General features: G+C 45.2%; 2 protein-coding genes across 3 annotated transcripts in view; both read left to right on the top strand.

The window, feature by feature from the left end:
- Positions 1-15,925, top strand: part of nhej1 (nonhomologous end-joining factor 1) — a 25,841-nt gene extending 9,916 nt beyond the window's left edge. The window contains exons 2-10 of one of the 2 annotated variants that reach the window (XM_019258302.2): positions 1,521-1,682; positions 2,049-2,245; positions 2,327-2,551; positions 2,881-2,937; positions 3,131-3,269; positions 3,368-3,426; positions 14,808-14,976; positions 15,390-15,469; positions 15,773-15,925. In XM_019258302.2, the coding sequence (XP_019113847.2) occupies positions 2,060-2,245; positions 2,327-2,551; positions 2,881-2,937; positions 3,131-3,269; positions 3,368-3,426; positions 14,808-14,976; positions 15,390-15,469; positions 15,773-15,850 (993 nt within the window). In that variant the 5' untranslated portion in view covers positions 1,521-1,682; positions 2,049-2,059 and the 3' untranslated portion in view covers positions 15,851-15,925. The remainder of the gene's footprint in view (positions 1-1,520; positions 1,683-2,048; positions 2,246-2,326; positions 2,552-2,880; positions 2,938-3,130; positions 3,270-3,367; positions 3,427-14,807; positions 14,977-15,389; positions 15,470-15,772) is intronic. The other variant, XM_019258303.2, reaches the window with a different exon arrangement.
- Positions 15,926-16,035: 110 nt separating this feature from the next.
- On the top strand, positions 16,036-27,616 carry LOC104934612 (Indian hedgehog signaling molecule). Its single transcript, XM_010750321.3, has 3 exons — positions 16,036-18,805; positions 22,662-22,923; positions 26,209-27,616. Exons 1-3 carry the CDS (start codon positions 18,506-18,508, stop codon positions 26,904-26,906), a joined length of 1,260 nt encoding a protein of 419 aa, XP_010748623.2. The 5' UTR covers positions 16,036-18,505; the 3' UTR covers positions 26,907-27,616.
- Positions 27,617-27,823: the final 207 nt, after the last annotated feature.

Consider the following 27,823-nt stretch of genomic DNA (forward strand, 5'->3'; position numbering starts at 1 on the left):
GTCTTGACACGCTCACTTCTCGCCTGTCACGCCCGACTTTCCAAAAAAATTCTCCATTTTATTCATACATTACAATTTTCTATCATATTTCTCTTCTTACGTAGTAATCGGCTATCATAACACGGCATAATAAGCAATATTTATTGCAGTTTTACATGTATTGCATGTCATTCCAGAAAAATAGCTCAACTATTTGCTACATGTGGCAGGTGGACTAATCCACAGAAACCAGTGATGGGAGTTCAGCTCTTTTAAAGATTCCGCTCTTTTGGCTCGCCTCCCTCAGAGAGACGGCTCTAAAAGGCTTAGTTCACTGTCTTCTAATGTCTGTAGCATTTTAGAAGGTGCTCTGCGTGAATTTTCACAACTTTGTTTCATAAACTGCTTTATTTTTATGCATTTTTTCCGTCTGTGAAGGTTTGTTGTTGACGCTTGCAACATTATGACACACAGCAGAAGGCGGAGCAGGAGCGATATACCGGCAGCGAGGCGCTCTTTCTCACAGCAAGTAAAGAATCGATCTCACCAGACTAGTATCGATCCGATACCGACTTGGGTCAATACTATTGATATTTGGATCGATCCGGCCACCACTACTGCCTGTGGAGGTTCGGCCGATCTGACTGTCTGATTTGCGGCCAGAGTGTGAGGAAAGAGCTCCTCGGTGTGAGGAAAAAGCTCCTTGCTGTGAGGAAAGAGCTCCTCGGCGTGTGGAAAGAGCTCCTCGCTGTGAGGAAAGAGCTCCTCGGTGTGAGGAAAAAGCTCCTCTCTGTGAGGAAAGAGCTCCTCGCTGCCTGGTATATCTGCTCCGCCTTCTGTTGTTTGTCAATATGCTTGCTGGGCTGCGCACATATATACGTCATCAATGGGAATGTAGCGTTTTTATCAGCGGGATGACATATTCTTACCGTGGCAAATGTTTTTGACGATATATCGTAAACGACAATGAAAAATGAAAAATATCCGTCAGAGCAGTGTAAGCAACAAACCTGTACAGACGGAAAAAATGCCATTTTAGAGCCGTCTCTTCTGAGGAAGGGGCAAGCCAAAAGAGCTGAATCTTTAAAAAGAGCTGAACTTCCCATCACTGGTTTCTGTGGATTAGTCCACCTGCCACATTGTAGCTAAATAGTTGAGCTATTTTTCTTGGAATGACATGCAATACATGTAAATACTGCAATAAATATTGCTTATTATGCCGTGTTTATGATAGCCGAATATGAATATGATAGAAAATTGTAATGTATGAATTAAAATTGAGAATTTTTTGGAATGTCTGGCGTGACAAGCGAGAAGTGAGCGTGTCAAGACGATATCATCTCCTGAGACCCTCTAACCGCTGGCATCCGTGTCCAGCTTTGTCTGGCTTGTATATTGTAGTCATAAACTTACTGATTTGGTATTTCCAAATTGGTATGAGTCAACCTCTGAACCGTGCTACTACGTTTCATATGGCCACTGACGAGAAATACCTCTCTTCTTTTTCTTTCTTTCTTTTTTTTTTTATTCCCCGAAAACAGCCTCATTACAGATCAGCAGAGGGGAGCCGGTAACCCGCAGGAGCAGCCTGCCACACTGTGGTCTCCCTCCTGTAAAAGGTGGTGATTATGCGGCTGGGACGGCGTCTGTAGCGCGGCTTTAACAGATCTCAGTCCAGGCTTTTGGAGGCGCATTCCTCGGAGGTGAGTGATTCAATTAAAGCAAGCACGTTGGATGAAAAAGAAAATTACACCGTGTGTTTTTTTTGGGGGGGTGTGGGTGTTCCAGGAACAATCTACAAACATTGAGCTTCTACCTGAGTATGAAAACATCAAACTCTATTGTCCCCATGGGTAAATAAGTCATAAGCTTCCTGGATAAGGGTGACTCTAAATACTACAATACCCACGAGCCTCGGCTGCTGTTGCCCTGGAAAAGAGGCAAATCAGAGCTAGATTTGAACCACTTAAAGTTTTAATTTGAAGCTCTCTGATTGGTTGTTTCTTACTGAAATGCACCCTGGGAGTCGTAGTAGATTCCTAACACTGCCTAACCTCCGTCCTGTGCAGCGTGCCTGGTGATGGAGGGCCGTGGAGCTCCCACTGAGGTCCTCCTGCAGCGTCCCTGGCTTCCCGTGAGCGTCAGCGGGTGCCAGCTACTCGCCAAGAGCTGGTTTGGGGAAACTGCGTACCACGTCCTGCTGACAGACATGCACTGTGTGTGGGAGGAGAGGATGGACTCAGCTGCCATCCAGAAGAGAGCGCAGGTACACTCAGCAAAAGACTAATAAAAACCGATGATGCTTGTTTTGTTCTGATGAATGAAACCGGTGTTTTCTTCCTCCCAGGAGCTGAACAGACGTTTGCGAGCCCCCGTCAAAGCTTTCTTCTCACACCTGTGCGAGGTGGCTCAGCCGTGTCTGTCGGGAAGTGACGGGCGGGCCGACAGCGAGGCCCAGATTTCCCTGACGCGACAGGAGGACGGCGGCAACGTCAGCATGAAGCTGAAGAGTGAGCTGGCAGGGCTGCCCTTCTACTGGGAGTTTGACTGCACCCCCGCCCCCGTCACTGTGGTACGAGCCACACTTCACATTTGAACTTTTTCACTAAATGAGTGGATCAGACATTTGCGGTTTGTGATATTTTAGTTCTAGGTGTGGTTTTCTTACGCAGTTATAGTGTCTGTTTGTTTATCCAAACTTGTGTGCTTGGGCACAGCCACCAACATTAAGCATTTTCATCATGGGAACTGATTAATTTGGATTTCTTGAGATGGTTCATCGGATTTTTCTATTCTATAAAACTCCAGACACGCATAATCTCACTGACACGTTGATTCTCAGCTGATTTACAGACGTCATTTACCGTGTTCTGCGAAGTAAAACTGAATTTTACTTCGCAGAACACGGGAGTTGTTCGTCTAACGTTAGTTGCCTCGGTAGATCAGCAACTTTGTGAGGTAAAATTACATTTTTGGCAGCAAAGTCTGTTGGCTTTGAAGAGAATTGTGATGGTTCTGATCCATTTAGTGCAGCAGAGACTTTCCAGTGAGCACCCTGACTCTGTTTGAGCTGAATGGACACCTGTTTACTCAAATTGTGACAATTTCAACCCTCGTCCTCTCTCTGACAGCATCGTGTGTGTGTTTTCAGGTGTGTGTCCAGCTGGTGCGCCCCCTGCTGGCCATGAGCCACCTGCTGCAGCGGCAGGTGAAGCAGCTCGGAGGTCTGCTGGTGAGGAAGGACGCGGAGATCCAGGACTACAGAGAGAACGGAGCCACGCTCAGCAGAGGTACACACACACACACATATATATATGTACAACACACACACATTTTCTAGTGTTTTAATATGTCCATTCAATTTGAAAGTTTGTGTGTTTGAACGCAGAGCGGCTGCAGACGGATGTTTTTGAGGAGCAAGCCTACAAAGAGGACTTCATGTCAAAGGTGAGAGGTCAGCGACACACACACACACACACACTAAGCCTGTTGTTTGGGCCTGTTTTTACCGTCCTCTCCTCTCCTCTCCGCTCCGTTCCTCATCGTTAACCGGGCTGTGGCGAGCGTGGCGGGAACCACATGATAAAACACTGCGGCCGCTGGAGCAGCCGGCGCTCTCTCCCCGCCTGAAACACGAGCCGCCGTGACACACGCTTTCAAGTCGCTGTGCTGTCTGCCAATCAGAGCGAGGCGAAGGGTTGAGCTTTTACATTTTCGATGCGTGGACGTGTTTTTGTTGTATTCAGGTGTGGAATTTCTCACCTCTGACTCTGCTGACCTCTGACTCTGACTGTGTGTATGTGTATATATATATGTGTGTGTGTGTGTGTGTGTGTGATTGACTCTGGCCATTTCAGATCTACTTGTGGAATTTTCGAGGGGTTTCCGTTACTCAAACTCAACTCAAACTTTATTTATAAAGCACATTTAAAAACAACCGAGGTTGACCAAAGTGCTGTACAGGTTAATACATATAATACCTAAATTACAGAAGGTTAAGATAAATGCTTGAACTTGGTTAAAAGCCAGGGAGAAAAGGTGTTTTAGGGAGGATTTAAAAACCTCAAATGATCCGGCAGATCGGATGTGCCAGGGAAAGTTATTCCAGAGCCGAAGGGCCGCCGCCACAAAGGCTCGGTCACCTTTTGGTTTTTTCAGTTTTCTTTTAGGGGCGACCAGTAGCAGCAGCTGACTTGAGGATCTCAGAGTTCTGGCGGGGGTGTGGATGTGGAGAAGCTCGGTCAAATACTGGGGGGGCTGAGCCGTTACGAGCTTTAAAAACAAACAGTAACATTTTGAAATTTATTCTAAAAGCAAACGGGAGCCAGTGTAGAGACTGTAGAGAGGGACGTTTGTGTAGGAGTGAGCGGTCCAGGCCAAAATGAAGCGAGTTGCAGTAATCCAGTCTTGTATTAATAAAATCATGGATTACAGTCTGCAGATGTTTACGTGGCAGGTATCCTTTTACTACTACATTACATTACAAGCTATTTACAAAGAGTGATGCAAGTACATCAACTCAGTGTAGAGATTCTGCTGTCCTGACATCAACGTGGAGCTCGTTGCAAACGGGTTTGGGCGTCTGGTTTGAGCGTGTCCTGGATGTAGGATTATCCTGAGCCATTCGCAACCAGCTAAGCAACTACAAGTTACTTGAATGAGCAGCCGCCGGTAGCCGGTGCAGGGTGCAGCAGAGCGGTGTAGTGTAGGAGAAGTTCAGTAGGTTGAAGACTTGTGATGGCTAGACTGAACTGGGTCAAAGCATCTTCAAGACTGGTGTTCCTGTCTGCGAGTCAGTACCTACCAAAGGTGTGATTGAGTGACACGTGAGGTCCGATCCAACAGACGAGCCTGCTGTAGCTCAGACTGCTGAAAAAGTTCATGCTGGTTCTGATGGCAAAGTTGCGTTTGGGGTTGTGTAGCCCGTGCTGAGCCATACCAATCATATAAAACTGGCTTAGCGACGTATCGCCCCAGCCCAGTCCTCGTCTCGTGTGTTTTCATTGTCTTACTTGTTACAATCGGTCCACTGTAGAAAGCCGAAGGCTGAAATGTCTTATCTATTGTTCGACCTCTGCAGAACTTCTGATGCCTTTTTGTTCTTCAAGCACCTCCGCAGAAGAGACGCTTTGTTTCGAAAATGTCAAATCTGATTTCACGCGAAGGTCACGGAATTTTTAAAGGTGAACATCGGAGAACTCGATCAGAGGGGAAATTTCCCCTCCATAAGTCACTTTTTCAGGAAAACACCTCAGTATAGTTCACAGTTTGTTTGACTCTTCGGTTGCATCATTTGGTGGTTTTCAGGGAGGAAACCAGACTGTTTGTTGATACTGTTTGTCGAAAAGGACAAACCAGGAAAGAGTCTTTCTTTAGGTTGTGGATGCAGTCCAGCTCAGGTACGAGTGTGAGTCATGGAAAGTTACATCAGGGTCACAGTGGCGGCTCTGTCTTGTGCTTTTTTGGTGATCACATCGCTGGACTGGGAAGGGGCGCGGACGTTCAGACACCACAGAAGAAGAAGAAGAAGAAGCTGCAGTGGATCAAAGTCTTTTTACTCGTGGCAAATTCCACCGGGCTACGACAAGGCCGCCTCCAGACCAAAGTCCAAACTGAAGTAAAACTTGTCTGGGAAAAATGTCGCGTCAAAGGGAGAAGCACACACTGCTGTGTGTGTGTGTGTGTGTGTGTGTGTGAAGGCATTTGGCGTGTGCGTGTAGTATTTATCTATCAGGGTAGGGCCTTTGCATGCTTGTGTGTGTGTGTGTGTGCGTCTGTCCACGCAGCGACTTATTGTGTTTTGTCTCCGTCTGGGTCCGTCTCCGTGGCAACGTCCACCACGCAGGTCTCGCGTGCTATTTCCGAACTCCTATCTCATATAAGACGGAAAATAATCGATGAATAATCGATGAGTTTGTTTGACGCAGGCTCCGTTTCCAGTCTTTATGCTGAGCTAACAGACACGAGAGTTTGTTTCTGGTTCGTTTCATCTAACCCTCAGGAAGCGAATCGACCTGTTTCCCAAATTGTTCCTTCAAAATCGAGACAGATCAGAGCCGCAGGTACCACACAGAGTCTCCTGTCTGACACCCAGCGTCAGTTTCAACTTCAGTTTTCCTTCCTTGAACTTGAACTTCCTTGACATTTACACAGTTATTTACGTTCCCGGTGCCAACAGAGAGGAGACAAATATCTTCAAAAAAAAATAAAAAATCTTCCGCCTCATCAGCCCCCTCTTTCACCATTTCCACAAGTGTGTGTGTGTGTGTGTGTGTGTGCTTGCGCCATTTGTGGCCTTCATTTCCCACACCAAGGGGAGTGAAGGGCAGAGGGACAGCGAAAGAGAGACGATGATGACAGGAGCATGAGCTTTTATTTTCTACTGCAGCTTTCCATGAAAGCCCCTCCCCAGCCCGTCACCACACAAACACCCCACCCAGCTCGGGTCAACATTTACATGGGTGGAATTAGCATGCGCTTCCCACTGATACACACACACACACACCAACACACACACACACACACACACGTTTGGATTTAACTTGGGCACAAGCTAAAGCTGGTCATGGAGCTGAAGGATGAAAAAAAAAAGTTCAAATCCTTTTAGGATCACATCAGCTTCCCTTAGGGCCTAAATTTGGAGTGTGTGTGTGTGTGTGTGTATATGAGTGTGTGTGTGTGTGTGTGTGTGTGTGTGTGTGTGTGTGTGTGGTGGCAGCAGCTCATGACCTGACAGAGGGGAGTGTCTGCTCGTCCACACAGAGCAGGCTGTGACGCATGCTTTTGGTTTTTCAGAACCGTGTATTGGCGTGTGTGTGTCACCAAGGCTGTTTTTATTTTATCTTTATGTCTACAAACGTGTGTGTGTGTGTGTGTGACGCATACTCCGCAGTACTCGCAGCCAGCTGTGCAGCAGCAGCAGCAGCAGCAGCAGCAGCAGCGTCACAGTTGTCAGCTCTGAATTGAATTGTCACCGTTCGGGAACGTCGCCCGCTTCCTGTTTCATGAGACGGCGGCTTCACAGCTCCACGGCAACCGCGCAGCAGTTTAACGACATCTGACAATTAGTGGCCGCTTCTGACCAAAACACCTCACTTGAGTTGCACAGGATCACATAATTGAGCCAAAACGTTGCCTTCCTCGCGTTGTTGGCTTCCAGATTTGGCATTCCTTGCTCCAAATTTCCTGCCTTTCTTCTAAATTGAAGGTTTTTCTGGTCAGGTTTTTGTGTGTTTTGAGCCTGAAACTGGTTAAAAACAAAACAAGAATCAATAAGAGAGCATTTCTTTTTTCTTTACAGTGTGGAGATGTGCAGTTTTCCGTCTCCAGTAAAAGCGCCTGTAATGATTATGTGCTCAAACGGGTGAAGAAATTATCCTTAAATGCTACGTAGAGCTCCACGTGAAGCCCTGCACTGGCACAACAGGAGGAGTCAAATCCTAATATCTGTTTGCTTCAACCCGAGGCTCTAAGTTAAGAGCAGGGCAGGAAACTTGAGTTTTTTCATCCACCGACCACAGCGGCCGATGGATTCCAAAATACACACTTTGACTCCTAAGCGGCCAAACATGACTGAAGGAATGAGGAGAAGCTGCAGATATTGATTTGCTTAATCCAAAAACACGACTGGAAGCAAGAAAGTCAAATCGTTTATTTATGTTTTTGATGCAAATGAATAAAAAAAGTTCACGACAGAAAGCTGCATCTTCACTCAACAAACCCTGAGTAGTGTCTTTCTTTCAGGCACCAATCAGATGTTTAAAACAAGCAGCAAAAACTGCAGTTCCTCAATCGTCCACTTGAGGCTGGCTCCAGAAGTGAGTCAGTCTCCATAAGTCCCCATGTTTCACAGCAGAAATAAACATGTTTACAGCCTGGTACAAAAAACAGTTTTGGTCTCTGTAGCTAATTTCCCTGTTCATGACAACTGTACTGAGGGTGAATTTATATACAACTCACCTGTTCACATTATATTAAGGCTTAAAGTTATGCAGGATGAAGAGCGTGGACGCTTTGATTGACAGGTAGGTGCCGTTACAGATGGCTCAGGCGTCTTTTGTCTCGCCTCAGGTCCGCCGATGACCAACATGGATATGTTGTCCCTCTTCTTCTTTAGTAAGAATATTTTGTTTCTGCACCTTCCTTCGTGGTTTTCTGCCCTGAAACCAGCTGTTAGTGTGCCGTGTGAAGCTAAAACTCAACGCTGACTTATTCTAACCAAAAGCCATGATCCTCTCTTTTCTTTTTTTATAACACATCACGCGACTTCCTAAAGGCTTTGTCAAACCTTTTTACATCCGACTGCGGATGTCCTTCTGAAGCGGAAACAAGAGTTTGACTAAACTCTACGGTTACCATATAGATGCCATCCAATCAGATGGTTAGGGAGACGGGAAAGCAAAGAAGCTCGTGCTGCTTCTTGTGAAGCTTATTGCAAAATAAAATACTCAGTCATGTCAGGGTTCATCGAATGGTTCATCAAACGTCACGCGTGAAGCTGCAAGGGACAAAATGAAGAGGAGGAAAGTGGAGGACTGTTGGAGAGGTGGCTTTTCTCCTCTCCTCTGTAAATCATTGACTGCCGCGCTCATAACCGGCAGCGAGCAGCTTTTTATCTCACATACCTGAGGAATTCAGGGCCTGGGTGGTAAGAAGGTGAGGCTCAGAGGGAGCCACAGTGTTCAAGCTTTATATTCTAGGTCGTATTATTTTAAGGCCCGGGACGCACACGGTTATTTTAGTTAGTTATGAATCAGATTTGTGCGTGACGACTGATGGGACCAAGATCGTCTCCGGAGATCGAGTCCATGCCAGTCATTTTACATGTCGATAAAAATAAACAAGCACGAGCACAAATGTTGCTGCCGGTCGCCGTCCATCATATGCGTCAGTTGGCATTCCTTACCTTCAGTCTACCTGTGTCTCGTGTATTTTAGTCCCTCGTCAGGTTTATGCTCATTCCTCACTGTCAAAAACTTTTGAAAAAACAAAAAAAACTGCAAGTTAGTGGAAACGATCTCTGTGCGGTTTGTCCAGACTAGTTTTTTAGCTCGTCTTCGGGGTTTTGTGCCAGATGTTGCCGACTCAGATGGCGAAAAAAGAATAAAATTAGAAACACGGGCATCTTTTTAAAGATATATTTGGAGCGAACGGACAAATTGCAACCGAAAAAACACGTTTCTATGAATAAAATAAAAGTATTTGAATGTGATTCTTGCGAGAGAGATATACTGCAGACAAACCACACATATTGAGTCTAATACCATAAATATGAGTCGACAACATCAAGCTGATGGTTCACCGAGCTCAGTCCTAGATTTACTCTTGCTCCGTCGCTCTCCTTTGCCTCCTCCGTTAACGTCCTCTTCGGTCCTCTGCCATTAGCTATGTCCCTCGAGGCCGTTCACTCAGCTCTGGTTCTATCACGACACAACCGCTTCCCCCTGCTCGTCCAAAAGCTCCTTTGCAACCTAAGTGCTTTAAGCAGCCTGTCCAGTGCAGTAACAGCTATCTGAGCCTCAGCTAACAGCAGCTACAGTTGAACCTGAAGTCATTTTCTGCATAAAATATGATCCAGTTTCACCAAAATCAGTGAAATAATTGGTGGTGTGTGACCGAACCTGGAACTTTTACCTTTTTTTCAGGGTAGAAAAGTCGCAGCATGCCGCTTTAGGTCATTTATTGAACGAAACGTCAATCACTCTCTGGCTTCGGCTTCTCCAGTGTGAGGTTTTGCTGCTTTTCTCTGTTTTATATCATCGTAAACTGAATATCTTTGGGTTTTGGATTGTTGGTTGTAAAAATCGAGACATCTGTAGACGACGTCCTGCACGCTGGGAACTTTTTTTTCTGACATTCTTTTGATAAAACTAACAAGACATGTAATGAAAATAATCATTGGATTCTTGTTCCTAAACAGTTTGTAAGAAGTAACAAAACAAAACCTTAGACATACAGTAGATCCTCCTCCTGTGCCCTCTGTCAGTTGCACACAGTTTCCACAGGGTTGTCCCTGGTCTGGGTCTGTAATTAGGCCCTCTGTGGCCTGGCTGCTCCCCCTTCTTCAGCTGCTGGCCGCTGGGCCGAGCCCCAGCCTGGACGGGCCGAGTGCGGCGTCCCGCAAAGACATCATGAGACTGTGAGCAACATGAGAGCAGAAACACAAAACACGGCTGCAGCGCTTGTTGGCACGTGAACACGTCGGACGCAGTACTGTATTTTGTTTGTGACACTTAACACTTCCTGTTACAGCAGCAGGAGCCGTTCGCCCGAGCCCAGACTGAATTGGTTTTAAATGAATGTGAGCCGCAAGCAAATATTAGGCTTTCCCCTGCTGACAGAAGATGGATTATCAGTATCGGGAAGTCCAAAATAGAAATTTCTGTCATATGTGAGGCTAAAAATAAAAACCTAATAGTGATATATGAGCTAATATTCCTTTTTTTGCTTCAGTTTGATGATAATTTTTCCAAAGTGCTGCAGTGTAGCATTCCCTCTGCTGAATTTCACCCCCAAAGTTTAGACCAGTTCTCGTCATGACAAGCGAAAACCGAATTAGAAGCTGCTGTTTGGCCCGCGGAGGCCGCATGAGCCGTCGTGGTTGCAGCTGATGTATTATTTTGACCATTAATGGGGGGGACGTCGGGCTTTGGCTCTAATTAGCAGCTTTCTGTGTGTCACAACCGCCCCGAAGGGTGACCGTGACGATGGCAGACGAGGACAGAGGCGAGGTGAAAGGTAAATGAAGCGGAGGTGTGGATGAGATTTTTTTAAAAGTGCTGACACGGTTGAAACGCTCTAAAGGGTGAAGGTTTGTTTTGCTCTACGTCGTCCAGATTGTTCAGCTGTGAGCCAACGAGGGCATCTTCATCTCTCTCTTGAACTGAAGCAACGTCTCAAACAAAAATACTTAAAGACAGTAATGATCTTAAGTCTTTAAGGTTGTTAAATATGTTACTCAATATAAGCTGAAGTTTAAATCTGTCTGTCAAAGAATATTTATATATTTGGGTCTTTAGTACCTGATGAGACGATGTGACACATTTCGCGATCTGAAGCAGAACCGATCCGCCTCCCAGCTAATCTAAAAATGGGCAAAGACGTGGAAAAATCAAGGTGTTAGGGGCATAACTTCCCCCATAATTTACACATTAGTTATTATTTCAGGGTGGATTTCGATGATTTAACGGGTTTTCTTCATGGATTCACCAAAGCCATCGCTGGATTTAACAGTAAACGCATTTTTATGGTATAAATAAAGGTAAATTAGTGTGTTAGGGCCTTAAACCATGCAGATAATTAATTAAGAATACCTTATGATATAGCTAAGTATTGGCAAAGACTGGATTGTGGGTAGACTTGGAGCCTACCTGTCAATCAAAGCGTCCACGCTCTTAATCCTGCATAACTTTAAGCCTTAATATAATGTGAACAGGTGAGTTGTATATAAATTCACCCTCAGTACAGTTGTCATGAACGGGGAAATTAGCTACAGAGACCAAAACTGTTTTTTGTACCAGGCTGTAAACATGTTTATTTCTGCTGTGAAGTTGGACATTTGGACATGGGGACTTATGGAGACTGACTCACTTCTGGAGCCAGCCTCAAGTGGACGTTAGAGGAACTGCAGTTTTTTGGCACTTCAGCACCGGCTTCACTTCAAAGCCACCGAGGTTGCCGCTTGGGTCTAACCCACTTGCTTTCGCCCACATCTTGTGGCTTTCGTCAGTGGAGATGGTTTAGTTGTTGGGTCAAGATTGTATGGACGTCGGAGATGAGGCCATAGAAAAAACAAACTGTATCTCGTACACGCGTGTCTCAATCCTCAGATATTTTAGCTTTTGTTCTAACTCTTATAACTAGATCTTGGCTGAACTCGTCCCCGAGCGCTTCAGTCCTCCAGTTTTTTTCCGACAACGTGACCCAGAGCCCTCGGGGGGTTCAAACGGAAAGCAACGCAGCGCTCTCGGATTTGGGACGGGAAACTGAGGTCACACCAAGAGAGAGGGGGGAGGTCGAGAGGAGTGAGGGAGAGTAAACATGAGGTCAGCAGCAGAGATGAGGATGAGGGGAGAGCGAGTGTGAGACTCTCCGGCACCAGAACCCCCCCACCTGAAGAACAACAACAGCAGCAGCAGCAGCGCGTCTAAAATCAGAGCTGTTTACCTGCTAATAATAAACACCAACATGCTGCCAACTCTGCCCCTTCCTCTCATCACCTTCCCCACACATGATGCTTTGCTGTGGGGCCGGAGGAGTGGCCACCAGGTGAGCACTCCTCCTCCTCTTCCTCCTCCTCCTCCTCTCGGCCCCGTTTCCTCCGTTGTTGGAGGACTTTGCTCTGTTACGAGAGCAGGGAGGAACTTTCCACAAGTATTACTCAGCCCGACAAAACAGGCGAGAGGTTATTGACCTGCTGTAATCGCCCTTTTATTCCTCGCGTGGCGTTTCCTTTCTGGTCAGCGGCGGCACATAACAATCCCATCGCCGCCGTGTTCACACCCTGTGGACGCTTCTGTGCCTTTCCTAAAATACAGAGCGGTACAGAGGCCCCTCACTGCTAAAATAAAATAGGTTTAGACGCGGTATTTTCAATTTTTGATTTAGTTCGGTTAATTTTGACTTCCCAAGTCAACATTAGCTGTTTCCGTTCATGCATTTGACGCTCTTCTTCTGGTTTTTCCGACCAAAGAATCGCCTCCACTTGCTGCTCATCTTGTGAAGCAACCCCTAATATTCTATAATAGCTTCGTCTGTAGGGACTTGGCTTGAGAACTGCAGGGTGGCCCCCCGAATCCTTTACGCGTGGCTGTATTTTGGGAAATTCAGAGATTAATAATGTTCCTCTTCTTCTTTTCACGATGAAACCAAGCATTCATTCACAGATTCTTCTGCCAAATTTGGGTAAAATTTGCGACACATTCGGACAAAATCAGAACCAACAACCATCGCAAAAGGCACTTCTTGAATCTTGACCTTGATCCTTGAAACAGCAGTCTACGTTAACGTCTGATGATTCTACCTTTCTGTCCACGGCTGCTTCATCCCGTATGAAAACACACACGTGTTGGTCAGAGCAAAGTGCCATTATGCGCAGCCGTCAACTGTGTTTGCCTTCATTAAATCACATGCAAACGACAGCAGGCTGCTACACACACACACACACATACACACACACACACACACACCACGACGGGTCGGCTGTAACTCTTGACGTTGGGTTTAATGGAGGTCATTAATTCTTTGCTCTGGTGGCATTTCAAATAATATTAGTGAGTGTGTAAAGAGCTTCATCAAACTGTAACATCATTATTTATTTCTGTGTCCCAAAGAAGCATCTTTCCAAGTGTTGTTGTTGTTGTCACGCCTCTCTGTGATTGGCCCGGCTTTTTGAAAGTGATTGGAGCAGCGATGGGATTGGCTGAGCGTGTATTTATGATTTATTTATTGATAAGCATTTCATGTAGCCCAAGCCCAGGACTTGTAGCTCATGATTTTAACTCGGCGTCTTGATATCCAGTAAAAAAAATATATATAATATGCGATGATGCATATTGAATTTGTGTTTTTTTATGGTGGCAACACACAGCAGGCTCCCTAAGGCTAACAAAAACAAAGATTTATTCATTTTTATATCAGAACATATCAGGTAATGAATTAATCTGCAGATGTTTGGACCTAAATGTGACTTTAGTTTTATTTTTAGCCTCATTTGTGGCTTCAACAAGTCAATAGTTGGTACAATATTTAGTCTTCGGTAACGAGCTCATCGAGGTGAGGAAGACGGGCAGAAGAAGAGATGCTGTTGACTTGATGAACAAAACTTTGGACTTCCGTAGAGACGAGAGGATCCGACAAATCGAGCTCAACATTTCAGATCAAATAATCTAAAGTGAGCTGGTCGGCAGCCAGAGAGAGGAGAGAGAGAGGGCGCACCGACAGAGGGGATAAAAAGAGAGAATAAGGTGGGCTTTCTGCTGCTTTCTCTCCCCCGCAGCACATTGGTTTCTCTGTGCCCAAAGCAGAACTAAGCCTCACCAGAGCATTTACATTTATTTTTACGATATTTAAACAAACAAATAACAAAAATAAATCAATGCGAAACCTCGAAACCTGACCAAAGTGTGTTTAGGAGCCCCTCTGCCCTGACAGCGAGCGGGAGACCACCAATTTCTCCTGGTCAATATTTGAGGAGCTAATTTGGAGAGTTTGTCCTCTCCATCAGGGGGGGAGACGAAAAAAAAAAAAAAGAAGGGTTTAGTGAACGGCGAGTGTTTTGCTACGCGTCGGCCGTGCGTTTGCATAATGTCGCAGGAGTTTACACGCACCCTTATCTGTCAAGGCTTGCGGTCGACCCGGTGTGTTTCGTGTGTGTGTGTGTGTGTTTCAGGTGTTCCTGCTCTACCTGCGGTCAGCTGTTCCAATAATGCAGCTTTGATTAGAGGCTTATCGCGCCGCCCGACACGCCCTCCATCACACCTCGGACATGTGACTGCCACAGCAGAGCCATAAAACAAACATACCCCAAGCACCGGGCGGTGTCAGAAGGACACTTTAATGTTGATTACACCTCAAAGGTGTGAGAACGTCCAGATTCAAACTGTAAACCACTTTATTTGGATATGGGCACACCTGAAATGTCTTTAATAATCCCTCATCACGCAAGAAATTGATTTTTAAAAGTTTGGGTCAGAATTTAACTGTATTTCTTGGACGAATCTCCAAAAATAAGATCTAATAAATCAGAATAAATTGTCTGTAAAACCTCACAACGAAGCGTCATCATGCAGAGAGATGGAAACTTATCGTTGTGTCTTCCTTCCCATCAGGCTCTTCCTCTGCTGTGCTCTGAGCAGCAGCACTCTCTGGACTTGGACGGCGAGTTTCAACACCTGTACGCGGCCGTCACACAGACGCGGAAACGCAAACGGCAAACCGAAGAGGAGCCGCCACCGCCAACGCCCGCTGAAGAACTGGACCTCCTCGCCTCATCTCTGGGTTTGTCTGACTTTGATTAAAGCTTTTTATCCAGAAGGGAAGTCACTAAGATTTAAATGAATGTGTCATTATCTCACGACACTTTCCATGTAGAGCAGATTGTACTTTTTGTAATATTCATGACGGAGACCTCGAGAAGACGGAAAGACACACAGCAGCAATACAAGCGAAGACAACGGCAACTATAATACAAATAGAAACATGACTAATAGTTGTAACAAAGATGATAATAATAGTATTTCTAGTGGCCGTGAAGCAGGTGTAGAACCTAACTCACCTGAGCCAGCCCGAGCGACTCTTAAATGTGAGACAGGGTCTCCAGAACCAGAACTGGGAGCTGGTTCCAGCTGAAGGAACCGTGCATACTGAGAGCTTATGAGATATGGAGGCTGACCGACATGTTTTTACTCCAGGTGCATCTGTCAGCAGCGAGGACCGGCAGGAGGAGGAAGCAGCTGGAGCCAAGACGGCCGACAGACCGACGGTGCAGCAGGTACGACGTCAGTCTGATTCTTCTAAAAAGAACTGATATAGTTTGATTATTGATCTGACATCACCTTTGGTTGTTTAAGTCCTCAGTTACATCTTTACACTGACTGAAAAATTCAATATTTGGTTATTTTAAGACGATTTTAAACAGAGACACACAGTCTCAGCCTGTTGTTACAGCTAAACTGCGAGTATAAGATCTTAAACATGTTGTGAAACATTGAACTAATTATACTAATTAAGTGGATTAATTCACCTTTTAAAAGCTCATAAAAGAGTCTGTTCTCTCTGTTTTTGTCCTCTACAGTCTCTTCCCGTCACGTCCAACGCCGCACAGCGACCGTCCTCCAAACCAAAGAAGAAGAAAGTCGGACTGTTCAGATGAGTCTCGAGCAGTAAACACGCGACAAAGACGCCAATTAAGAACTTTAACCCCGACGGAGCTATTTCTTAATTTTTTTTAAAAACTTTTATTTTGAAGGACACTTTTATTCATGTAAAGTCTTTTAGATTAAAAATGTAATTATTTTTAAATCAATTTTGTAAAATAAAGTCAGAGTTTCTCTCAAAAACAGCCACAAACTGAACATGTTTAAGTTGAAAAATCAATTAATTTATCCAAATTTAGTCAAGAAAACAATGTTTTCCAATTTAATCGATATTTCTTTTGTCTTGAAATCTCGTGTTTGTGTCTAAAGATTCACTTTGAAGTCTTTCTTCCCGAGCTCAGACAGACGGAGGGAGCGTGATGGGGGCCGACGGCGGTCGATAGAGCAGCCACTCGCCTTTTTTCAGAGCACAGTGAGATGTTGACTCAAGGTGTTGCAGCATCTCGGGAATGCTATTGAAGTTTTAGTTGAAAAGTCACTGTTTGCCTGCAGGACTTCAAGAGTTTCTGTGTGATAACTGGAGAAGTGGCGTCACGTTAACTGGAAACGTGGAACATTGGTCCGTCTGAATCACTTGTTACTGATTTTTCTTACATTTCTGCTGCACCTCCATCCCCCAACATCAACGACAATGCTTAGAAACTCTTCCCATCGAACGAGTAGCATCGAACCTGATGAAATACAAACTGTCGTGCTGCGATGCTGCTTTTTTCTTGGACTTGCATCACTGAAAATAGATATTTTTGGGTTTCAGACACGGAACAAGACGTCTGATGGCGTCACCTCGTGCTGTAGGAGTAGTTTTCTGAAATGTTTCAGTGCCACGTTGAATTCCCCTCCAATGAAATCACGTTTCATCCTCGTTTGATACCGTACGGTATTGACGATAATCGTACAAATAATCCAGTGCCTCGTTTCTTTACGCTCTCTCTTTGTTCCTTTTATACTCTTTTCTACATTTTACAGCCTCCCTACACTAAAGAAAAGATGAATTTCACTTATAGCATTGTTTATTTATCTTTATGTTCCATAGATATTGTGATTATATCGTTATCCTGACTATCCCAGCATCCTGTAATTTCGATAACACTCAGCATATCTTCCTAAATTTTGCTTCGGGCCCCTCAAAGCTCTACTGGAGGGCCCCTGGATGTTCCCAAGACCCTGGTTTGGCCTCCAGTGATGGAGGGTATGACATCAGCAGAGGGCTCAGCGGGCTCAGCGGCCCGGGTGTTGGGTGTCGAGTCTCTGCGGGTGAAACCGGACCTTTGACTGCAGCGAGCCTCACTCTAACGTTATCCAGAGCTGATCTCAGAGCCTCGACCTGGCTCAGCACACGCGCCGTCTGTGCTATATTCTATCGCAGCATAATGTGATTTTATTGTGATATTAATACACAGATGGATGACGTGAAGTGTCGCCCCAGGAACTATCAGTTCCACTGCAGGTAATGCTGCATTCAGGTTCCTCAAAAGGTTCTTAGATGATATATTCCTTGAGAGCAGCTTCAGTCTCTCTGTCTTATGTTCACTTGTTTTCATAAAATGTTTCACCTGTGTGTTTAGAAATATTGATGCTGTTTGTTTTCTGGAGCTTTTGAGAGATGCAAGAAAAATCTGAGGAGCTCAGATCACCCAGAATGAAGCTGCACCTGAAGGAACCTCACATGTCCCTGCTCTGCTGACGGGGGTTCTGGGAAATGTAGGAAATCTCTAGAATCAGCTCCTCAGGTTTTGATCTTCCAAGTTCGGGTCCCGGGGTTCCTTTATGTCCCTTTAAAGCGCCTGCGCAGTGAGAAATCGGCGCTCAGAGGTTTGTTACTTCCTCACCTACAGCACAGACTGTTATGTCACTCTGAAGTATTTCAGAGGAGGGGTGAGAAAGTTTTGGAGCGCAGGTCTTAACGCGCGCACCTGCGCTCCATGCTCACGCGTCTTAACGAGGGTCCAAAGGACAGAATGAGCGCGCGCCAGCCCGGGTCAGTCTCGTGGCTCGGTGTTTGTCTGTCCTCTTGGCTGACAATAAACAGATGAAGGCGGCCGCGGGACCTGTGCCACCCCGATGGGAGGAGAGGACGGAGCAGAGGGCAGGTCCAGCAGGGCGCGGTCTTCTTCTTCTCCCGCGGCACCTCATCTGTACTGTAGTAGGATCTCTTCCATTTCCATTTCTGCCAACAGTTCTGCGCCACAGGGACGCATTGAGAACAAACCCGAGAGGCAGAAACCGCTGCGGGGACACCCTTTGACCGCCGTGCCCAACAGGCGCAGCCAGACTACGCACCGCGCGCCTCCGTGTCTGTCTGTAGCCCTTTTCTCACAGCTCCGACACAGAGAGACGGCTTTGAACCTGCCTGCCAAGATAAACTCACCTCGCCTATTTATGCCCCTGCCTCCGCGTGCACTCGGGACAGGAGAGTGTCGGCAGCTCAGAGGACAGGTTCAGGTCTTTCCAGCTCGTCTCCAGCGGCGCACTGGCCACTTTTACGCGCCGGGAATGGCCACCTTTGGGGACTCGGGAGTGAGTCCTGCTCCGTTACCTCCGCTCTAAAATTATAAAAGGGGGAACCCACGAGGGGGGACACACATCAAAAGAAACACAGCAGTGACATTTTGGCCACCCGCCGGGGGGTTACATACCGGCCCCGGAGCGGGATGCTGCTCCCGACGCTGGTGACGTGCCTCGCCGGGTGCGCCTTTCTCCTCTCGCCGGTCAGCGAGGGCTGCGGACCGGGTAGAGGCTATGGCAAGAGGCGGTCACCGCGGAAGCTCGCACCGCTCGCCTACAAGCAGTTCAGCCCCAACGTGGCCGAGAAGACTTTAGGGGCCAGCGGGAGATACGAAGGGAAAATAACCCGGAACTCTGAGCGCTTCAAGGAGCTCACCCCCAACTACAACCCCGACATCATCTTTAAGGATGAGGAGAACACAGGTGCAGACCGCATGATGACACAGGTAACACTCCCGGCTGCTGTAGTGCCTTTTAGCCCGGGGTTTCCAGCTGCGTTTTATAAGGAGGCATTTCGGTGCGCTTCAGTGCACTTTGCCCAGTCTTTAAACGCGTGGACACTGTTATCTTTTCCGCATTTCTTGTTGACTCAAGGCTCCTCACAGCAACAGACACAATCCAACAAAGAAAACTCACATTTCTGTGAAGAATCTGAATAAAATGTGTTTAAAATTATATCATGTTTACGCGCAATTCAAAGAGTTAATCCTTTAAATGTGATTTAAATCACAACAGCTGTCTCACTGGAACTGTGTTTTCCACCTTTAACCTTTTATTCCTCACATTTTTAAGGTGGATTGTTTCTGCTCCTGTTCAGTCAATTCTTTAAAAGAGGCTGTGGACACAGCAGAGGAGTTTCTGGATTGTGGAGGTGACCAGTTTGAATCAGTGAGTCCAGCTCCACATGAACTGTGAGAGGTTCACTGTGGGCAGCTCATGCGTAAAAAAAAAAAGAGGGCAACCCCGTCTAAAAATGTATGGAAAAGCGGTCGCTCTTAATTAAAACACTATGTCCTCTGTTTTACATCATGTTTTTTGGTGGAAAAACAGCCAAAAGTCGTATTTGGTTAAAGCCAGGGTCAAGCGTGTACTGATGTTTACCGTTTTCGTTTTTAGCCCCACTGGCCAGACTTAACAGTCGCCTTTTGGACTGTCAAAAATTTTTACGACACCGTCATTGATGTGGCCCCGGGTGGAATTTATTTGACTCCCAATTTCCCCAGGAATAAAGTATTTATATCTGGCTCTTGTGACCGCGGGCTTCCTCTCCGAGCTGCAGCGCTTATGTCCACAGACCCACGTGGGGGGAATGAAAGCGCACACTCCGAGCCTGGAGCTGTCACCTCGCTTTGCGCGCACTGCAAGAAATATCAGCCGGACGCGAGCTGGGTTTAAGATTAAGACTTTACATGCATGAGGCAAAAAACACAGCGCACCAAAAAATCAGTTATGTATTGCATTTCTTTCTGGCTGCCTTGATTCATAGAAAATTAGTTCAACTGCAAGAAAGCTCAAACTTGAACTCTTTGTTTTTTGTCTCCAAACTGGACATTTCTTGCAGCGCGCCACCCCCCCGAGCCGCTGACCTGCACACAATTTATGGGCTCCAAGCCGCAGAAGACAGCCTCCTGTTTGTCTTTTACTATTCCGTGTTACTTTTTTGTTTGTTTTCGCAGCGCACATGTGCAAAAATAGCCCCACTTTCACTTGTGTTGAAGCCTTAATTATACAGATTTTTATTCGCTTTTTCCTGGGCGCTCCGTGAAATACAGACGCGACTGTTCAGGGGCTGAAGCCACGCTGCAAAAAGTGTCATTCTTCACATTTCACTTGGATTTCAATCATCTTGTCAAAGCGCATGTAAAAAAAAATATATATATATATATCCACTTAATTCCCAATGAGTGCTGCATTTCTTGCGTAAAAGTCGCTCCAAAGACGGTGGATCACACCAAAACAATGTCACCGAGAAGACACCTTGGAGTTTTTTGCAGATTTTGTCCCCTCGTCTCAAGAAAACAAGACTTTTAGACGCCACAGGAGACAAACTGAGGCCTTAAAAGGTGCGCATAGGCGCATGTTGTCCGCCTGCGCGTCCAATGTTTGTGCAGCCAGCGGTTTAGTGCTCAGACCGCTCCTACAGAAACCCGCGTCCATGTGTATACCTTGAAAGGAAAACCAACAAAATCTATCGTCTGATTTATGAAGTCCGGCTCGTTGCTCCTGACCGCGCAGAGAAAACATAAGACGTTAAAAATCCACAGTGAACACTGTGAAAAGGCATCTGTGGCCACCGAGCCACGGGCTATTCTTATCACAGCCAACATGGAAAAAGACATTTATAGCGTTTAATCCCACTTTTCACTGCTAATAGGCTGAGATTCATGAAACGCAGCATCACTGAGAGACGCTTTCAGAGACCTGACAAGACGTCCTTAAGTCACGCAACTTTGATTTAAGAAGACTTTAATCCCTTGAGTAGTTTCAAGGGGGAAAAAACCCTCCTGGGACGTTTATACGGTTCATATTTAAGGTTTTAATATATCAGAAAATGTAATTTCTCAGGATTTCTTCAGATTATTTGTGACTTTTAGAGGATTTTCCTGTCATAAAAAAGCCCAGATGCTCTATTCTTCAGTGTTTTATCAAAATCAAACATGTAGACTGACAATAAGTTGTATTAGAGTTTTAAAAATTAAAAAGGTTTGAAGTTAAAAACCTCATTTTGCTCCACACGGTTTTATTTATGTAATTTAGACCAACAACGATGGCTGAGATGTTCAGATTTGGACTTTCATTCATGAATCTTTCATTTGTGGACTCATCGTGTTTGGCCAAAATTGGACCAATGGTGTCTTCACCCCAGAAAGTCTGACCATGGTTGGCAGAGACTTTGATACCCAACCAATCAAATGTTTCCTCGATGGGACCAACGGTGTCTTTAAAATATGTTAATATACTTTTATATTATCCACACCACCCTCCAATCGATAAATCAGAGCCAGGATTAGATTCATTAGTCAGTCAGCTTACAGTAAAAACAACTCTGTTAACTAAGTTAACTGCTCATAGAAACCACCACAGCTGCTTCCATTTACACTTGAAATTCTGTCACAAACAATCTGCATCCCACAGAGAAAAACAAATTTTGAACTTTATTCATGCAGCTTTTTAATTTGAAGATCGTCATCTTGTAAACACCTAAAAAAATGTTAAATATTCTTTTGATTCATATTTTTTAAGTCATTAGACCAACGCTATGTTGAAATATGTTTGAATGTTGAATATTTTGATGATTTTTTCCTTCTATATTTGTAAAAAAATTGGACTCATCAAGTCTCGAATCGTTGGTTTGAGTTTAAACGGGAAACTGTGACCCTCTCCTCTGAGCTGATCTTATATTAAATTCACCTCAGATTGTTTTAATGTCACATTTGAAGTGAAGTGGAGGCTGAGAAATCAGTTAAAATTAGTTTTTAAAGAAAGGCTTTAAAGAAAAGAAGCGCCCCCTCTTCAGGCCAGATCAGTCCAGGTGTATCCGAGACGTCACCTTGGATAAATCCAGCTCTGACAATGCAGCCTGGGCGTGAATTAGATGAACGGAGCCGACTGGAGGATTTATTTGCGAGTGCAGGAGGGAGTTGAATGAGTCCTCTCACCTTCTGTTTGCTCACCCTGACCAGACTCCAGGTTTAGAGGGACGCTGAGGACCTCCACCCCCCCATCATCACCCAACCACCCTATAACCTCACAGTCCCTCCCCTTCACCTCCATCCATCTATCCTTAACATAGCTCCCTTCGCTTCACCACAGAGAGCAAACATCAGGGGCAGCAGGGGTGCATTGTGGGAAGGCTGCAGCCACAGACGGAGGGGTGACCGGGGGTGACGGGGCGTCTTTTCCGCTGCTCTCTGATTGGTTTAAAAGTTGCAGGGTGCAGTGGCAGTTCAAAGGTCATGAGACGAATACATAAACTGATGCAGCCAAGCTGGAAGCTGCAGTTCCTCAAACGTCCACCTGAGGCTGGCTCCAGAAGTGAGTCAGTCTCCATACGTCCCCATGTTTCACAGCAGAAATAAACATGTTTACAGCCTGGTACAAAAGTCTGCGTGCGCCTGGTGGATGTAAGTCCACTTTTTTCTCTCTTTTAGCTCTGTTTTTGGTCTCCACCAGCTCCCGAGGGACATATCTGGCTCAATAGGAAGCTGCAACTCAATGAGTTATGAGATTTTCCTCCCAGTTTATGTCATATATAAACATATATCAGCAGCTGTGTGTGTGTGTGTGTGTTTTTTGCCGCAGCGCTGCAAAGACAAGCTCAACTCTCTGGCCATCTCGGTGATGAACCTGTGGCCCGGGGTCCGGCTGCGGGTCACCGAGGGCTGGGACGAGGACGGCCACCACTCGGAGGAGTCGCTGCACTACGAGGGCCGGGCGGTGGACATCACCACGTCGGACCGAGACAGGAACAAGTACGCCATGCTGGCGAGACTGGCGGTGGAGGCCGGGTTCGACTGGGTCTACTACGAGTCCAAGGCCCACATCCACTGCAGCGTCAAGTCAGGTGAGGGACGGACGATGTAGCCTTTTATGTTTGGTGTTACAAACAAGAAACCGAACACTCCTGAGATGAGGTCAAAGAGCATCTGCAAAGCTTTCTTAACACGTTAAACGGGCGACGTTAGGCAAAAGTTCAGCGTGTGCTGGGACTGAACCCGGAGATAAACCAGCAGACTTGCTCCTCCTCTCTCACCTTCTCTCTCTCCACTACTCAGCTTTTGTTGTGTCACTAATCTGAATGGAAGCTTTGCAGCAGACTCACAAACTCACCCGGTTTAGGAAAAGATCTCAAACCACAACAAAGTAACACGTCCTTGAAGTTTTCGCTGCCTTTTCCTTTTCTTTCCTAACAACTCATCTGACCGCTGACTCTCTCCTCGCTTGCATCTTCAGTACGTGGGCCAGCTCTCATAATTCCCCTTTTCTTCATCTGTCTCATCTGCCACTCACCCCACGTTTCCTCAATTAGGCCACATCACGACTACATTTTTATTTATTTTTTCGCTTCTGTGAGCTGTTCGCGGCTTTTTTGCTTTCCTCGCACAGAAGCTCAGCTCATCGTATCGGACTCGTTGAGCGGTCCACGGTTCACAAAATTAAATAAAAAGTCTAGCTCTCCTCTGGCTTTGAATGGCTGAATCATCTGTACAAAAGATGAACTTTGAAAAGGGAGAACGAGAACTACGATTCCCAGGTTGCATTTCAGTCAGAAACACCCAAAGACTAACCAGCTAACAGTAAACTCTGATTTTGAGGAAATCCCTCCAGCTCTGGATGGATTTACGTCTTTTTTTTTTTAATGATTCAAGCCTCTAATTAGCTGAGGCTCATGGGTACTGTAGTGTTTAAAGCACCAATGTCAGAAAAACATGGTTGCTCAGGAAATAATTCAAACCGGTGGTAATTAGATTACCAGAGAGTAGATTGCACGTTAACACGAAGTGGAAATCGGCTGCTGAGGTCTGAAGATTTGGTTTAGGACGACACAGCCAGCATGAAAAGTAACACACACATGTGCCATCCGGAAAAAAAAAGTGCTGAAAGTCACGCAGTCTTGTTCAAACACCCCCCGACACATTTTACACTGAGTGGTAACTGAGATTTTCCCCTCTTTCTTTCTCCTTTTTCTTACTTCATCTCTCTTTTCCCCTTCTTCTCCTTCCTCCTCTCTCCTTCCCTCCCAGATCGGGTTGCGAGGGCCCAGTCCTTGACTTGATCAGAAGGGCAACCAATCAAGTTGGTATTTTTTGTTATCTTTTCATGTTTCTCCTGTTTTTTCCTCAAAAAAAAAAAGAAAGAAGTTTGTAACCGATGAGCTCGACACCAACAAATCCCTCGTAATCCCTCTTAAAGCAGGGAAAGAAGCTGTAGTCAGCAAGAGGGGACGACCACTAAGGGGCAGCAAAGCACCAGGACCTTGCACATGAAGACTCGAGTTAACACATTTCACTTCACATCACCAAGATGACAAAGATTTATGTCGCCCAGAGAGTTAGAAAGGTAATATTTTTACTACTTCCATTAGAGAGAGATCAATTTTCATCTTAAAAACTATAATTAAATCCATTGATCATAGAAAGTCAACAACATTTTAACCGTCTAACATCAGGTACATTATTTTATCCACCTGAAATTTACTAATTTGTGCTCTCGGATCAATAAATGTGCTCTTGAACTCATCATTTCCAACAACAAAAAACATTTATCAACAATTATTTCCTCATAAACGTTGATGTATCTTTGCTCGTTAACGCCGCCAGTGGCTGATGAGTGGAACAGCAACAACAAACGTCGCTCCACAGCGCCACTAGTGGTCGGAAACTGCGACGGGTACCTTTAATATTTTAGCATAATGTGATTTATACTTGGGATGAAATCCACTTCATGCATCTGCATCCAGTATTATTTTATGTATACGATATAAAGACTCGTGGTGCATCAAAATTTAGACGTAAACGTTTTATTTGCTGATCGTATATTTCATTGAAAATGATAAACAATAATAATAATAAAGAAATGTAATTTTGACACATTAGGCTCTGTAAAAAAAATATAATAATATATAAAATAAATGACTGATTGAATAAATATTTGTGTTTTTATATTTAGTGTGTGTGAACAAACAAAATAAAGAATAAATTCCTGACTTCCTAAATAAATTAAGTTAAATTTTAATGATGTAAAATGACACCGGCATCGTCACGCCGAGCGTCCTCGCATCGAGTCGGCGTCTTTAAACCTGGAAGAGACGTTTTAAAACGTTGAACCGGAGTCATGTGTCGGTTTGTCAGATGATTAACCCGCTGGCTGATTTTCCTGCTCTGCTCCTTCCTCCTTCAGGTGACTTATCTTATCACCTGGCCTTGGCTTTCCTACCTTCCCCAAATATTTATCCCCAGATAGACTTGAGACGGTCCTCGGGTGTCACTTTCAAGTGCCCGGGGACGTATTGTGTCCCAACACAATCCTGCCTGGACACATATACACACACACAGTCATTATTTAGGGCTGCAAACAGGAGCTTTTATCTGATTATTGTTCTTTTATTTCCAGTGTAGGTAAGAAAAAGTCAATATTTAGCTAAAGGGAGTTGAAAAGATTCATTGTGTGCTGAAGCTCTTTAGTATGGAGGCTCCGTCCTGCCAGGACAGACAGAAAATGGTAAAACTTAAAACAGTTCTGACTTTTTAAATCAAATTTTACCTTAAAAGTCTAAATATAATAAGTCAGAGTCATTTTTAGACTCATATTTGTGAGCAAGTCAGAGTTATAGATCAATATTAGGACGTTTTAAGTGAAAAATCATGACATAATAAATCAAAAGTTTGATTTTTTGTGAAAAATCATGACATAATAAATCAAAAGTTTGATTTTTTTAATCCATTTACATGATTTTGAATCAAATTATTTGATATAAAGTCAAATATATAAGATAGTCTGTCAATATTTGGGAAATATAATAATTAAAAGTCAAGATCTTGAATCAAATCAAATTGTAAATGAAAGTTGTGAGATAGAAAGTCAATGTTTTGACTAATTAATTAATTTTGAGTCATAATTATGACTTAATAATTTAAAAGTATTAGATTGTGAGTCATAATTATGACTTAATAATTTAAAAGTATTAGATTGTGGAGGAGAAAAGGTCAAAATTGGAAGTTAATAATCAGTTTTCGATGTTGTGACTTCACTGCCTCGCAGTTTTTTGTGTTTTATTTTGACAGGAATGAGCTTCCGTACCTAACATCCTGTCTAAACCGCCCTGTCTCTGTCTGTCTCTGTCTTTCAGACCATTCAGTGGCGGCTAAATCTGGAGGTTGTTTCCCCGGCGAGGCCTTGGTCACGCTGGAGAGCGGCGGTCAGAAGTCCATCAGTGACCTGCGACCTGGTGAGCGAGTCCTGGCCTCGGCGGGCAGCGACGGCAGTGGGGAACTGGTTTACAGTGAAGTCCTGGCCTTCCTGGACCGTGACCCCGTGACCTGGAAGCTCTTCTACACCCTGCACACAGAAGCTGGAGCCCGCCTTTCGCTCACCGCCGCCCACCTTGTATTTGTGTCCGAGGGGAACTGCTCAGAGGGGGCGGTGCCGGCCCGCGGCGCCCTCAGGACTGTGTACGCCAGTGACGCCCGGCCGGGGCAGTGTGTGCTGGTGTCAGAGGGTGAAGCGGGACAGAGGCACGACGAGGGGCGTCTGTCTCGGATCACCCGGGTCACAGTGAGGGGGAGCAGGGGGGCGTTTGCACCGCTGACCCAGCAGGGGACGTTGGTGGTGGATGGGGTGGTGGCGTCCTGCTACGCGGTGCTGGAGCAGCACTCCCTGGCTCACTGGGCCTTCTCGCCGCTTCGGCTGCTTCACAGGTGGACTGGATCCACCGGGAGCCACAGTGATGGGATCCACTGGTACTCACAGCTTTTACACTGGCTGGGGAGGATGCTGCTGGACTCAGGACGCTTCCACCCGCTGGGCGTCGCTCAGGGCGACAGGTGAGGAAGGAAAAACGGGACACGGGTGGACTCTTTTATCAAAAACAGACCTGAACCTCTCACTTTTTAACTGGGTAGACCCCAAAGACACGCTGGTAGAGGCGCTGTACAGGACCATGATGAAGTACCTGACGAGATGGGAGATGTTTGGGTTCCTGCTGAGGCCTGATGGGAGTTTTTATGGCAGGACAAAGAGGAAGACGAAGAAGAAGAAGAAGCTGTGAACTGACACAGATGAATTCTCCCAAAAACCACAAAGACAGACAACAAATATCAGAGCACTGCAGATGTTTGCAGATGTTTCAAAGACTTCTGGTGACACGTGTATCCTGAAAAACTCTATGAAACAATAATCCCTTAAAAATACATTTAATAAATCCTTAAACTTACCTTCGAAACACAGCAAACACTTTTAAATCAAGGTGTTTGGGGCATAACTTCCCCCATAATTTACACATTAGTTATAATTTCAGGGTGGATTTCGATGATTTAACGGGTTTTCTTCATGGATTCACCAAAGCCATCGCTGGATTTAACAGTAGACGCACTTTTAAGGTATAAATTAAAGGTAAATTAGTGTGTTAGGGCCTTAAACCATGCAGATAATTAATTAAGAATACCTTATGATATAGCTAAGTATTGGCAAAGACGTGGATTGTGGGTAGACTTGGAGCTCCACGCTCTTAATCCTGCATAACTTTAAGCCTTAATATAATGTGAACAGGTGAGTTGTATATAAATTCACCCTCAGTACAGTTGTCATGAACGGGGAAATTAGCTACAGAGACCAAAACTGTTTTTTGTACCAGGCTGTAAACATGTTTATTTCTGCTGTGAAACATGGGGACTTATGGAGACTGACTCACTTCTGGAGCCAGCCTCAAGTGGACGTTCGAGGAACTGCAGCTACTTTTTGGTGGC

Source organism: Larimichthys crocea, chromosome XIX (assembly GCF_000972845.2).
Source record: "Larimichthys crocea isolate SSNF chromosome XIX, L_crocea_2.0, whole genome shotgun sequence".
Classification (NCBI taxonomy): domain Eukaryota; kingdom Metazoa; phylum Chordata; class Actinopteri; family Sciaenidae; genus Larimichthys; species Larimichthys crocea.